Below are 15,258 nucleotides of genomic sequence, written 5' to 3' on the forward strand. Positions count from 1 at the left end.
CAATTCTTTGTGCCAAAGAGATTAATCCATTAAAGCAGACATGTCAAACACAAGGCCTGGGGGCCGGATCCGGCCCGCGAAGTGGTTTCATGTGGCCCGTGAAGCCATCCTGGAAACAGTGAGGGAACGGCCCCCACTCCCTTGGCCCTGGTCCAGAGACCCTCCTTCTGCCAGAGACCCTCAGATCTGTCCCCACTCCTGCCCAGGCCCCCATAGGCACCCTTGATGCGAATGATGTAGAGCTGGCCATGCCCACCCAGTAGGCCATACGCACTCTAGCCACGCCCACCCAGTAGGCCACGCCCACCCTGGCCACACCCACCCGGCCCCTTGAGGGCAACCGCAATGCTGATGCGGCCCTCAATGAAATTGAGTTTGACACCCCTGCATTAAAGGAAAAAAGCCTGTCCATGAGACCCAGCACACTTTGAGAAAAGGTAGTTTTCTCCTGGTACTTTCATCAGCAGCAGCTACATCAGGAAATGTAAAAATAAAAAAATGAAAATAACTATAATTAGATATGACAATGAAAGTGAGATGATTATTTGGCCAAGAATTTTGGATCTAGGCAGAGAAAGACACAACCTGCAGATGGAATATTAAAATTCACACAGTGGGAATAAATATAGAAATGGCTCATTTGACAGAACAATACAGATGACAGTCCTTTCACACGTAACTTGATTAAACTCTTAGGAAAGAGACTTTTGCTACAACATAATATGCAACTAACTTTCTTAGCTTTATCTGAAGCAAACATCACACATTGAAATGTCTTCTACAAATGATACTTTTCACATGGAGAGCAATGTAATACGAAGGATTAGAAGTTAGTGTGCTTCCTACTTTTCCTAATATCTGAAGATGGTAATACAATAGTCAATTCAGGAAATGCTACCCAAGAAAAATAATCTTTGCAAACAACAATCAACCCATACTAACAAAATAAAGTAAATTGGAGTTTTCCTGGAGAAGGATGAATAACAGCTAGATTTCATACCTAATATTGCTCATGCCACCATGGATCAACTTTAATTTCTTTCTATCTACGGTTACAAGCTTTTTACATCTATAATCTAGAGTATCTCTTAACAGATCAGATTATATTTGAAGTCCCAAACCAGAATGCATAGTTTCTGTATATACCTATTTTTTATTTCAACTGCAGCTCTTTCAACTCTTTTTCTTCCCTAACAACGTTTTGTGCTTCCAACAACCACAGAAAATTTTTTAATTATCTACCAAAGAGTTAAGAAAGAACGGGTGGACAGGTTTGTCAACAAACCAATATAATTTGCTTTTTTTGCCTTTAAAGAGTCACTTGATATGTAGAAATCAGCATTCTTCTTGGCAAGAGTATCAGAATTATAATCTGCTAATATTCAGAGGCTAGATTGCTGCTAATGCACAGAAATAGGAACATTTATAGTATCTATCTCACAATATACCAGGTCATTTAACATAGGGACCCATCTGTCCAATCTGATTATTTTTTTCAAAATAGGGTTTGGTGGTTTGGTGTCTTTTTTTTATTCTCGTTCAAAGCATTAAGCTCTTCTGTGAACATCTACTATCTATAATTACTATGGATCTGATGCCAAATAAAAGGAGATACTCCTTCCTTTGGATCAGAGGCATATATCCAAATGTCAAGTTTTATGATACAACTATTCTGAAATGCTAAAAGAACTGAAGATAATGATACCTAAATACAAAGGGATGTACTTAATGTTCCATGAGTGATGGTAGACAAATGATCAGTTTGTCAAGGGTGAAATCATATTCCAAATAAAATATCAGTGTGCTGTAAACAGGGGAAATTTTCTCTTTTGATTATATTGCCATAGCTGAAATCAGCTTCGAGATACATGGACTAGGGTATTTATTGATGGTGATGGTGATGGTGATGATGATGATGATGATGATGATGATGACAACGACTATAGATTCTCAATATCTTCATGCCTACAGTTGGTCTCATACGAAAGAAGCCAGCTGGGACCTAATGACAAAGATGTTACTTGTTGCTATTATGTTACATGAAGCTTAAAATATTGAGCCTTTTGTTTCCAAAAAGAGTGAATGTCAGCTATTCGTTAATAGAGGAGAAAGACAAACTGTGACTTAAGGACCATCTCTTGGATGCAAACTAAACTTCGCTACACCTCTACCAAGAGTCTCCTTCAAACTGGCTGTTCCATGTAAAGAAGAGCTTCTTCTGCTCTTGTGAAGCATTGGGATACAACAAAGAATAAGGATTTGTACAAGAACAAGAAGACAGAATCTGTCACCCCACTAGGTAGCGCAGACCAAGAAATTAATGCCGCAGAAACATATTTTCACCAGTTCTCCTCCTTCCTAAGCTTCTCGTGTGTTCTTCATCCCTGCAGAATATCTTTTCCTGAAATATCTCGTCTTTTATACTACCCATCCTAAAAAATTACCTGGTTTCCTGTTTACCTGATATTGTTGAGTGCTAATAAAAATGGCTTGGGTCCGGGATATCTGAGGGAACACCTGCTGCCGGCATCAAGGTCCCTTCGTCCTGTGCGCTCCCACAGGGAGGGCCTTCTCAGGGTGCCGCCGACAAAGGATTGCCGGAGGGTGACACCCAGGGGGAGGGCCTTCTCTGTGGGTGCGCCTGCCCTGTGGAACCAGTTGCCCGTAGAGCTCAGGACTGCCCCAGATTTTCGTTTGTTCCGCCGGGACCTGAAGACCTGGCTCTTTGAGCTTTCCGGCCAGGACTGAGAACTTTTAATTTTTAACCTATTGTAATTGGGTTTTTTAATTAGAGTTAAGGGTTTTAGATTTTAATCAAGAATAATTTAATTTATTTTAATTTGTTATTAACTTTTGTATTGTTATATTGTTTTAATCGCCTTGTGAACCGCCCTGGGTCCTATGGGAGAAGGGCGGTACATAAGTCTAAATAATAAATAAATAAATAAATAAATAATATTCATCTTCATCAGTTTTCCTGACCCTGACAGCTTTTGCAAAAAATGAGATAAATTTCCTAGAATTTCAACTAGTTCACCAGGAATTCTGGAAAACTACATGTACAATGTATTGGAATGACTGTTGTACAGTATCTGAAGGTGGCTTATGTTTTTGTTGTTGTTAGTTGCGAAGTCGTGTCCGACCCATCGCGACCCTATGGACAATGTTCCTCCAGGCTTTCCTGTCCTCTACCATCTTCTGGAGTCCATTTAAGCTCACGCCTACTGCTTCAGTGACTCCATCCAGCCACCTCATTCTCTGTCGTCCCCTTCTTCTATTGCCCTCAATCTTTCCCAGCATTAGGCTCTTCTCCAGTGAGTCCTTCCTCCTCATTAGGTGGCCAAAGTATTTGAGTTTTAGCTTCAGGATCTGGCCTTCTAAAGAGCAGTCAGGGTTGATCTCCTCTAGGACTGACCGGTTTGATCGCCTTGCAGTCCAAGGGACTCGCAGGAGTCTTCTCCAGCACCAGAGTTCAAAGGCCTCAATTCTTTTGCGCTCAGCCTTTCTTATGGTCCAACTTTCACTGCCATACATTGCAACTGGGAAGACCATAGCCTTGACTATACGCACTTTTGTTGACAGGGTGATGTCTCTGCTTTTTAGTGTGCTGTCTAGATTTGCCATGGCTTTCCTCCCGAGGAGCAAGCGTCTTTTAATTTCTTGACTACAGTCCCCATCTGCAGTGATCTTGGAGCCCAGGAAAATAAAATCTGTCACTACCTCCATTTCTTCCCCATCTATTTGCCAGGAATTGAGAGGGCCGGATGCCATGATCTTGGTTTTCTTAATGTTTAGTTTCAACCCAACTTTTGCACTCTCCTTCTTCACTCGCAACAAGAGACTCTTCAGTTCTTCTTCACTTTCTGCCATTAGAGTGGTATCATCTGCATATCTTAGGTTGTTGATATTTCTTCCAGCAATCTTAATTCCAACTTTTGATTCATCTAGCCCTGCCTTTCTCATGATGTGCTCTGCATATAAGTTAAATAGGCAAGGCGACAGTATACAGCCTTGCCGGACTCCTTTCCCAATTTTGAACCAATCAGTGGTTCCGTGTCCAGTTCTCACTGTTGCTTCTTGGCCCGCATATAGGTTTCTCAAGAGACAAATAAGATGTTCTGGTACTCCCATCTCTTTAAGAACTTGCCAGAGTTTGTTATGATCCACACAATCAAAGGCTTTAGCATAGTCAATGAAGCAGAAGTAGATGTTTTTCTGGAACTCTCTAGCTTTCTCCATGATCCAGCGTATGTTGGCTATTTGATCTCTAGTTCCTCTGCCTCTTCGAAATCCTGCCTGTACTTCTGGTAGTTCTCTATCCACATACTGCTGGAGTCTAGCTTGTAGGATTTTAAGCATAACTTTACTAGCATGAGAAATGAGTGCAATGGTGCGATAGTTTGAACATTCTTTGGCACTGCCTTTCTTTGGAATTGGAATGTAAACTGATCTTTTCCAATCCTGTGGCCACTGTTGAGTTTTCCAAATTTGCTGGCAAATTGAGTGTAGCACTTTTACTGCATCGTCTTTTAAGATTTTGAATAGCTCAGCTGGAATACTGTCACCTCCACTAGCTTTGTTGTTGCTCAGCTTTTCTAAGGCCCACTTCACTTCACATTCTAGGATGTCTGGCTCGAGGTCAGTGACCTCATTGTGATTATCAGGGACATTAAGCTCATTCTTGTATAATTCTTCTGTGTAATTTTGCCATCTCTTCTTAATCTCTTCTGCCTCTGTTAGGTCCCTGCCATTTTGGTCCTTTATCATGCCCATTTTTGCATTGAACGTTCCCTTCATCTCCCCAATTTTCTTGAAAAGATCTCTGGTCCTCCCTATTCTATTGTTTTCTTCTATTTCTTTGCACTGTTCATTTAAGAAGGCATTCTTATCTCTTCTAGCTATTCTCTGGAATTCTGCATTCAATTGGGCGTATCTTTCTTTTTCTCTCTTGCCTTTTGCTTCCCTCCTTTCCTCAGCTATTTGCAAAGCTTCCTCAGACAGCCATTTTGCTTTCTTGCATTTCTTTTTCTTTGGGATGGTTTTGGTTGCTACCTCTTGTACAATGTTGCGAACCTCTGTCCATAGTTCTTCAGGCATCCTGTCTATCAGATCTAATTCCTTAAATCTATTTATCACCTCTACTGTATATTCAATGGGGATATGATTTAATTCATACCTGATTGGCCTGGTGCTTTTCCCTACTTTCTTCAGTTTAAGCCTAAACTTTGCAACGAGAAGCTCATGGTCTGAGCCACAGTCAGCTCCTGGTCTTGTTTTTACTGACTGTATAGAGCTTCTCCATCTTTGGCTGCAGAGCATATAGTCAATCTGATTTCTGTGTTGACCGTCTGGTGATGTCCATGTGTAGAGCCGTCTCTTGGGTTGTTGGAAAAGAGTGTTTGCTATGACCATCGTATTCTCTTGACAAAATTCTATCAGCCTGTGCCCTGCTTCATTTTGTACTCCAAGGCCAAACTTGCCTGTTATTCCGGTTATCTTTTGGCTTCCTACTTTAGCATTCCAGTCCCCCATGATGATAAGGACATCAGTTTTTGGTGTTAGTTCTATAAGGTGCTGTAGGGCTTCATAGAACCGGTCAATTTCATCCTCTTCAGCACCGGTGGTTGGAGCATAGACTTGGACTACTGTGATATTGAATGGTTTGCCTTGGATTCGAACTGAGATCATTCTGTCATTTTGAGGATTGTATCCCAGTATTGCTTTTCCTACTCTTTTATTGACTATGAAGGCTACTCCATTTCTTCTGAGGGATTCTTGCCCGCAGTAGTATACCTGATGGTCACCTGAATTAAATTCACCCATTCCTGTCCATTTTAGTTCGCTGATACCTAAGATGTCGATGTTCAGTCTTGTCATCTCTTGTTTGACCACGTCCAGCTTGCCTTGATTCATGGATCTTACATTCCAGGTTCCTATGGAGAAAAAATCTTTACAGCATCGGACTTTCCTTTCACCACCAGACATATCCACAGCTGAGCGTCCTTTCGGCTTTGGCCCAGTCGCTTCATTCTTTCTGGCGCTACTAGTACTAGCCCTCTGCTCTTCCCCAGTAGCATATTGGACGCCTTCCGACCTGAGGGGCTCATCTTCCAGCGTCATATCGTTTTGCCTTTTGGTACTGTCCATAGGGTTTTCATGGCAAAGATACTGGAGTGGGTTGCCATTTCCTTCTCCAGTGGATCACGTTTTGTCAGAACTCTCTGCTATGACCTGTCCGTCTTGGGTGGCCCTGCACGGCATAGCTCATAGCTTCATTGAATTACGCAAGCCCCTTCGCCACGACAAGGCAGTAATCCATGAAGGGGGGCTTATGTTTAAGTTACAATTATTCAACTATAAATAGGGTAAGGATGGGAGTAGTTGATCATGTGTCTATTCAAGCTTTTATACCCATATATCCATTTCTCTTCTCCTCAGAAATGACAGTTCAATAGAACAAACCACATAATCCCTCTGTAACAGATCCACGGGGACTAAGGAATTAAGCTGTCTCTGAGATCTGAAGTGTGGGATCAAGTTAATAGCAGCTGAACCAGTTTGAGCCATCCCAGCTTTAGAAAGAAAGAAAAGCTCTATAAATTGCAGCCGGAGGTAGCATACAAACACAGTTTGCCAGTTAAAGTGGCCTTAACAGCGAGCATGAAGACAGTCAATATTAGGTAGTTATTCTTATATGTAGTGTGTTATAAGTTCTTCTAAGTGAATAGCAGGGGTCAACGGGTGGGTGGGAATCTATATCCTCAGGGTTCTTTTGGATTCTTTCTGCCAGGAGCTCAGTAATCACTGCAGTTGTGCAACACAGTAAAGTATATTTTGTTCCATCTATCTCCAAACACTTTGGTTCCTTATTTAAGTGGACATTTTTCCCACAACAATAACCAACCTGGTATCCTCCCCAAATACTTTTCCATAAGTAGTTTAATGGCTTGGGCATTAAGAAATGTCATTAATTTTCAAGTTAGATATAAAGTCCAATTATGCAGGTTTGTATGTGGTATATTTGGATGTGATTCAGGCATATAATATATCAAAGGATAAAACAATATACAGTAGTCACCTTTTTAAAAAGAAAATTGCAACTCATCTACAATCCCTGTTAGACGAAATACCTCTTTAATTAAGGTGATTGCTCCATTTGCCATTTATGAATGGGGAGTCATACTGTTGCATTTGCTTGTCTCATCTATGTTTTTTGCAAGTTTGGGAGGACCAGATATTTATTGGATTGAGAACAACTTGGCACATTTATATTCATTGGGATTTCCATTCCCAAAATTCTAAAGCACAGCCTCAGTGGCAGGAACTCTGGGAATTGCAGTCCTAATATATTCCAAGGACCCAAATTAAGAAAAGCAAATATCCACTTGTTTTGTGGAAGGGGTAGTCCTCAACTTATGATTACAATTCGGACTGGAACTTCCATCGCTAAGAATGTGGTTGTTAAGGGAGTCACAACCAGGTTTATGTCCTTTGTGCCACAATTATTAAGCAAATCACAGTCATTAAACTAATTACATGGCCATTAAACAAATAGGGCTTTACCCATTGACTTTATCTGTCAGAAGTCCCCTGGGGAAGTTGCACATGGTGATAACATGACCCTAGGATACTGCAACTGTTGTAAATACATGCAAATTGCCAAACACCCAAATCTTAATCATGTAACCATGAGGGATACTCCAATGATTGCAAATGTGAGAATGGGTCATACGTTACTTTTTTTAGCAACATCATAACTTCAAACATTTGTTAAATGAATGATCCTAAATCAAAGACTTCCTATATTCTCTTTTCCATTGTTTTTGGGAAAGACTATGAGCAATCAGCCAACTCCAGAATATTTTGATACTTTAGTATCTATCTGATGATCTGTTGAAATGTTACAAAAAAACAGACTCTTTTTCTTGGACGACAGTGAAAAGAGATTCTGTGTTTTGCCTTAGAAAGGGGTTATTGTGTAGGGCAGGCCACTGAGGTCTGGAACTGCTCTCTTCTGCTGTTCAAGTTACCCTGACTTTATAACCTGACCTCCATTAAATTACAGAACTGAATTGTAACACTCTTCCTGAAAGAGTGATTTGAGGTTTTGTTTATTCTTGGCAATTGAATTATTCTTGCAGGCTGGGAAAGTATAGAAGATTAAATACCAAAAAAGTCCTAAGAACCTCAGCTCTGGGCACAAAATGCCAGCCATTTAAAAATTACAAAGGCAGCATATAATTTGCACAGTTGGTAAGGTAGAAAGACTCAATATTGTAACAGGAGTGGGTTTACCAGTCGGAGTTTCACCCTGGCGCTACACTATTCTATTTTCACTTCTTTCACAAATCTGAAGAATAGAAAATAGCTACCTTGCTGTTATATTCTCTCAGACTTCACATTGACGAATTCTCCTGACTTGTTAATTTAATTTTTAAGGGGACCAGATAATGATAATCTTCATTTGTACCTGCTTCATCTGTTCCACTAATATTCCTTTCATTCTTTCCCAATAATATTTTTTCAGGGGAAAAAGCAGCAGGTTAACAATAACAACTTTGCATTTGACAAATAAATCATGTTGTTCCTTAACCTGATGACATGATTTATACAAAAAGAAAAGATAAGGGCTAGAGGCCCACAAACTGTTTGAACTACAAAGTATCGGACCCTATTTTAGTCTCATATTTCCACAGAGTAACACTAGGAATATTATCTGCAAATGTCAGACATTTGTTAAAGAATTATTTTTTCTAAATCTTATATATTTTTCTAGAAATTCAAAGATGATGGTATTTACACTTGTAGTGAGAAAGATGGATTTCATTTCCCCCTTTTCAGATCAAACTAAGAATCTTTCCCCTTCTCTGTGTTGGGATAAATTATCCCAGCATGAAATTTTCTCCCCTTATTGCTGATCCCTCTCTTGACTCTTCCCAGTCCCTTCTGTCACTGGACTCTCCTCCCAAGTTACGTATAACAAAGCATAACCAATTTTATTTACCAAGTTGTAGATGTCATTAGACACTAACAGTTTCAGGGGAAAAGACAAATACCAATACACCTAAGAATGACTTAAGCCTTTCTCATTCATGTACCAGAAAGGAGATTAAGGTACTCTTATGGGGATATGGCAAAAGAAGAAGAAGAAGATATTTCCAGGGCATTTTTACACCATGTTTAAGTGCTGTAGTGGCTCCTAAATCTTGCAGATTTATTCATATATATACGCCCCTGGAAATATACGTACATCAAATATATATCTCTTCCATAGGTCACTTCTGAATGGAATTTAAAGCAAGGTAATATCAATAATATTGAATGCTGCAATGAGTAAAAGCTCTCTCAAAGTAGATCAACACCTTGAGACATATAAATACCACATGTTAGAAAGATATATACTATTTGAATTGTATCCTTTTATCTTCCAGAGCAAATTCTAAAAAAAGCAGGCCTATAATTCACAATACTGGATAGGATATATCATTAGGACTAGAATATAGCATTCTCCATGAAGTAAGTTTTACTGAATTTAATAGGACTTTAGTTTTTTAAAAGACATCATAAATGACTCTACACATCACTAGGAACTCATTTTCCAACTATTTAAAAATAGTTGCAGGAATTCTTTTAAATAAACTGAAGCAGAACGTAGAGATAGATAAATACTGATGGACCACTTTTACAAACAATTGTATGTTTGTTAGCCCAACAAAGCTGAAGCATGCAGTGGAAAAAAAATGAGAGGGACTTATGGATGAAATGATTTTGATTTGCTGGGCTCTTTAAACACAGTATTTGTCCTTCATTTTGCCCTAGAGATAATCAACATAATAGCTGGGTCACACCATCCCTTTCTCTTGCTAGTTTCTGTAATGTGTACTTTTTGCCAGATGAAGCAGCTAGAATAAGATGTGATCTTCCCCAATTGTTAAAATATATAGGATTCTTCACAACAAACCTATGGAACTATAGACAGTTACTTTCTTTAATGTGTAAGATTTCCATCACAAAGCAAGGAAGTTGAAATGCCACTGCTGTGGTTCTTGTGGAAAAAAAGAACATTCTTTTTACTATAAAGCTGTCCTGCTACTAATTTTGAAATGGGCTGAGCTGAAGGCCTAGAGATATATATTTTTCTTGCCACACACATAGATAATACAGTCTCACTTCAGTTTTACAAAGAAATTCAGTACTTTAATTCCTGTTCTCTCTAATTTTACTTATATTAACCATATCTATTGCACTAGACAAAGAAACAGTATCAATGTACTAACTAAATTTCATTTATTAAATTAATGTTCATAAGCATATATATATGTGATATTACGTATCTCATTTTTTCTGCAACACAGAGGCAAGACTTTCATGCTGGTCAGTGCAAATGGTCTTCCTTTTTTATCATATTGTGATAACAAAAATCTCATTCTGTTCTTCCATTGTTTCATTTTTCTTATGATGATTTTTTACATTTTATGACAAATTGGCAAATTGAGGGTGATGGAGATACAGTAGATGTCAGTTAGATTTTTTTAAAAAAAAACTTCAGTTTTTCTTCTATCAATGTATTTCTTCCATGCTGTATTAATGGTGCCCTAGTAGGTAATTGATAATAGTGATGTATAGAGATTAAGTTATTAGTGGAGCTAATTGGCAGGTGTCAATGTAGACCTAGCTAATTCTTCACCCTCATTTAGGCCAAGAGATAATTGTGAATGCTGCTTACCAAGAATTCATTCATTCCCCGAGTTTTACAGGTTGCAATCCGAAAGGACTGTAAATGGCTGTCATTCCCATCTTAAAACAGGATTAAAATAGAAAATACAGTAACAGTATAATAAAGTAATTATTCCATTAGTACTTCTGTGGAAACAGTCTACATAATACCTGTCTTACTTTATTTTCTCTTATTTTCTTTTTTTCGGTAGATCCCTGTCTGGACGCATAGTTGGTGGAGTTTGGTGGTTTTTTACTTTGATCATCATTTCATCTTACACAGCCAATTTAGCTGCATTTTTAACAGTAGAGAGAATGGTGTCTCCCATAGAGAGTGCAGAAGACTTGGCCAAGCAAACAGAGATAGCTTACGGGACTTTGGATGGTGGTTCTACTAAAGAATTCTTTCGGGTAAGAGAAATTAGTTCTGATTTTCATGTACAAAGCAAGACTCATGCTAGCCCAGGAAATATAGCCCATCTGCCAGATACCATAAATACCCTTGAAACATGGAGTAATTATATGCTTCCACAGATTACTGAGTAATTACACTTAGCAGCATCAAAGGTAATTACCCTGTGACTTGTAGCTCAGGTTTAGAGAATAATAAATACTTAGTTAGCTCTATAATTTAATGGCACCATTTACAATATGCAAATATATTTAAGTTATTCAACAGTGGCTTGCATATCAAGCTACCAAAAGTACACTTTCTTTCTGTGGTCTAGTGTCTTCTGTCTCTCACTTCTCTCTAATGTTTTCTTCAGTCTTCCTGCTCAAATTTGTGGACTGCAATACAGTTCTGTTACTTTTATCCTCAATCCCATGAGTTTGACTAATATGGAGTCAGACTTTTTGAGTGTTGTCTATTCCAAGTAGCAGTTGTTTTCCAGAAGTCTTCCCTATCCCAAATATCCTTTAAACACCAGAGATTTGAGGAATTCAAATTGAAACACCTAGTTTTACATGCTTTCAGTTTTGCCAGTAAATTACATTTCCTCCTTAGGATTAGAATTTAGCAAATGTGCTACCACTTCCAACATAATTCCTAGAATCTGGCTTTCTCAAAAGCTTTTACGTTTTTAATTATTTTTTCTTCTGTCTCCCTTCTGCTTGAGGTAATTTTTATTCCATAAAATGTGCCGATGAATGGCACCAATTCATGCAATCCATCCATTTCTCTGTTCGCCTCTATAAACCAGCCCCTAATTTGAGTAATATCCTTTCTTTAGCTGTGCACTGTGTAGGCACACACAGCCCAACAAATTTGTGTCTTCCTTGGTGTATGAATCTCTGCTCTGTGTATTAACGCATGCTAAGAGCAGCGGATTTATGCTATTCTGGACAGAGATCTAAAATAGCGGTTTTTGAGAAGATGTGGACGTACATGAAGTCAGCTGAGCCCTCTGTTTTCGTGCCGACAACAGAAGAGGGGATGAAGCGTGTGAGGAGATCCAAAGGGAAGTATGCCTACCTGCTAGAATCTACCATGAATGAGTACATTGAACAGAGAAAACCATGTGACACCATGAAGGTGGGAGGTAACTTGGATTCCAAAGGCTATGGCATTGCAACGCCAAAAGGTTCACCACTGAGGTAGGTAGATTGAATGTGTGGCTTCTTTCCCTTCATCCTCAGCAGTTGATGCATCCATAAACATGCTGCTAAATTTATTATAGCTAATAAAACTGGGGGAGGAAGGAAAATAAAAAGGAATTAGGAGCAGGAAAGTTAACTGCCAGACTGCTTCTAAATAGTGATACATAGGACTTCCAGGATCCCTGAGTGCTGTAGCCTCACTCCTATAGTTTGTTTCTTTGCTAAATGGGCCCAAATTGTAAGACCAAAAGTAATTTGTGACAACCTGGCTACTGCTTAATGGGGCATTATTTTGAAATAATGTATTGTTTTCTGGTGTGCATGCCTATCATGTAATATCTATTATAGGTCTTCTTTGGTTAGAGAGATTCTAGTAGTAAAAATATTTAGGTATGTGCATGACTGAGCAAAGAAATACAAATCTATAAAGGACAACTAAATGGAAAAGCTAAGTGTTTTCCTGCTAGGTAGACGACAAATGGATGAAAGGATAATTATCTCCATTAGCCACTGATAGAACCTAATTAATAACATATACCGGATCCAGATGTTGCTAAAGATGGTATGTTGGCTGTAAACTTGTAGAAAGAATGTAGCATCCACAAACATTGCATACAAAATGCAAGTGGCTCAGCAAAAGAAAGGATTACAAGGATCCACCAGCCACCAAGACCGAAAAGACAATAGCTAAGCAGAGAAAAGGTCTGTAGAGGTGATTAGGTAGAAGGTAAGATTACAGGGATCCACCAGCACTTTAGCTACACAAAACATATCCCATGCTATTATCCACAAAATATAATAAAATAACAAATATGTTTAGATTTTCTCACTACAACCAAGATACTTGGAGGAGGAAGGACAAGAACTGCCAGAAAAAAAAATAAGTTATTGATAATGAGCCTGGAGATTTACTAAAGAACAACATAGCCAGATGGGATTTGCAATGTTCATTTTCAACATAAATGTATATTAAAATATTTTCTTTTTTTCTTTAAAGATGCAAATACACATAGTATACACAGCCACAGAAAGAGGGAGAGAGAGAGAGAGAGAAATGCTAATGTTGATTTCATCTACTTTTTCAAAATGTCCTTCTGATATGTCAATAGAGTGGGATAAAAGAATAAGTTAGAAATATTTGTTCTTGATTTACTTTCCAGTTCAATAGAAGCAACCAGGAGAGAACATTTTGCTTTTCCATTGGATCTAATGGTGCTTTTTTATATACATTTGGCCTCAGTTTCTGTCTCATTATGTTTGTTATTTGTGGTCATTTTAACTGTTTATTTAATGCTATATACTCTTCAGACAACTTCTGGCATCTATTCTGCTATCTGGAAATATCCAAGAATTGCATCTTATTTTGAACTGACTGTTCCATCTAAGTCAGTATAAATTTAACCATTGAAGTCAATCGGATCATAATGTTACATGTAAGGCATCCATTTTACAAATGATTCCCCAGATGTGATAGATCATTTGGGCAGAATCTATGTACATCGGTGATTATTGATTTCAGGTCCATCTCACATTTCTAACTAGTTTATATTAAATACTATAATGTCCCAGCATAGTATAATCTTTAAGTACGAATTGTACCCAAGTTGGTGTGTTAACATCTGTAGACTTAATTTCAAATTGGAACCATGAGAAACCATACAAGTCAAAATATGTGAAAACTGGTCTATAGCATCCTAGATGAAACCAGAACTTTAAAAAGAGTGGCTGAATATTACAAACTTCCCTGACTACATCCATCATTGCAACATCTTTAACTGTGTTTGGATTGTTTGGTCAGTGCCATTTTTCTCAAACTATCCTGGGAAATGCCTATTGTTGAAACATTCTTCTGATCCCCAACTTCTATGTCATCACAAGCTACAGTTCTAGATTAAGGACTGATCAGGCTGCATGCATGAAATTTACAGATAATTCTATACCTGCTCGTTTAAAAGTAAGTTCTATAGCTTCCAGTTGCTCATTCTTCAGTAAGATTTCTTCCTAACCCTACAGAAGGATTCCCAGAGCAGGGCTGAAAAAATCCAGATGACTACTAGATCATTAAATGTATCTGTATCTACTGTATATCTATATGCCATCTAGGAATTATTAGGATGATTTGAAGCATAGGTCTAAGAACTCTTTTTACCAAGATTTTTATTTTAATAATATTTGGAATCTATTAAATGTATAGGTAAGACCTGGCCAGAATTCTTTTGTATTAGAGAAATATCACTTCCTTCACTTTTACTTTAGCCAAATGAAAATCTAAAAGATTCTCACACAGTGTAACCTTTATATTATGCTCTCTTGGAGATACTACTAAACTTCTAGATACTATTAATAGCTGGCTCAATGCAGATTATATAGTCATTTAATTTGATTTGGACCTGTTCATTTTATTACAAAAAACAGCAAATGATGATCTTGTTTATTGATCAAAATCAAGATTGACTGACTGATAGCAGAAGATGATGAAAGCATGGTGCAAACAGCAGGAATTGAAATTACATCAAGAAGCATTCAGTGTGTATTGCAGTATTATGGTCCCAAACCATAGAGAACCATATTTATATTAAGTTGTCCAGTAGTGCTGAAATAGTAGTGTAAACCACTAGCTGGATGTGAATTCTTATTTCAACACATTTGCACACAAAGCAGTTTTGGAAAGGCTGATTTTCATAGCTGTTTTTTTTAGGAGGGGTCTGTTGCATCTAATTTCAGAATAGTTGCGAAAATACACCTTAACAGGCAATGTCTGAGGAACACACCTGAGTGTGCCACATGCACTCATATACATGCAAGATTAGTAGCCCAAGTTGCACATGTAAGAAGCTGGAGCGTCACATAGCTGATTAAAACAGGGGGTTGGACTAGATGACCTCCAAGACCCCTTCCAACTTATTATTATTATTATTATTATTATTATTATTATTATTATTA

General features: G+C 38.1%; 1 protein-coding gene across 4 annotated transcripts in view; it reads left to right on the forward strand.

Annotated features, from left to right (window-relative positions):
* The window catches only part of GRIA1 (glutamate ionotropic receptor AMPA type subunit 1), a 249,813-nt gene that overhangs the window by 220,244 nt on the left and 14,311 nt on the right, over positions 1-15,258 (forward strand). For all 4 annotated transcript variants that reach the window (XM_081321917.1, XM_081321916.1, XM_081321918.1 and 1 more), the window contains 2 exons: positions 10,929-11,127; positions 12,065-12,312. In XM_081321917.1, coding sequence (XP_081178043.1) covers positions 10,929-11,127; positions 12,065-12,312 — 447 coding nt within the window. The remainder of the gene's footprint in view (positions 1-10,928; positions 11,128-12,064; positions 12,313-15,258) is intronic.

The sequence above is a fragment of the Vipera berus genome (assembly GCF_964194415.1).
Source record: "Vipera berus genome assembly, chromosome: 2".
Classification (NCBI taxonomy): Eukaryota; Metazoa; Chordata; class Lepidosauria; order Squamata; family Viperidae; genus Vipera; species Vipera berus.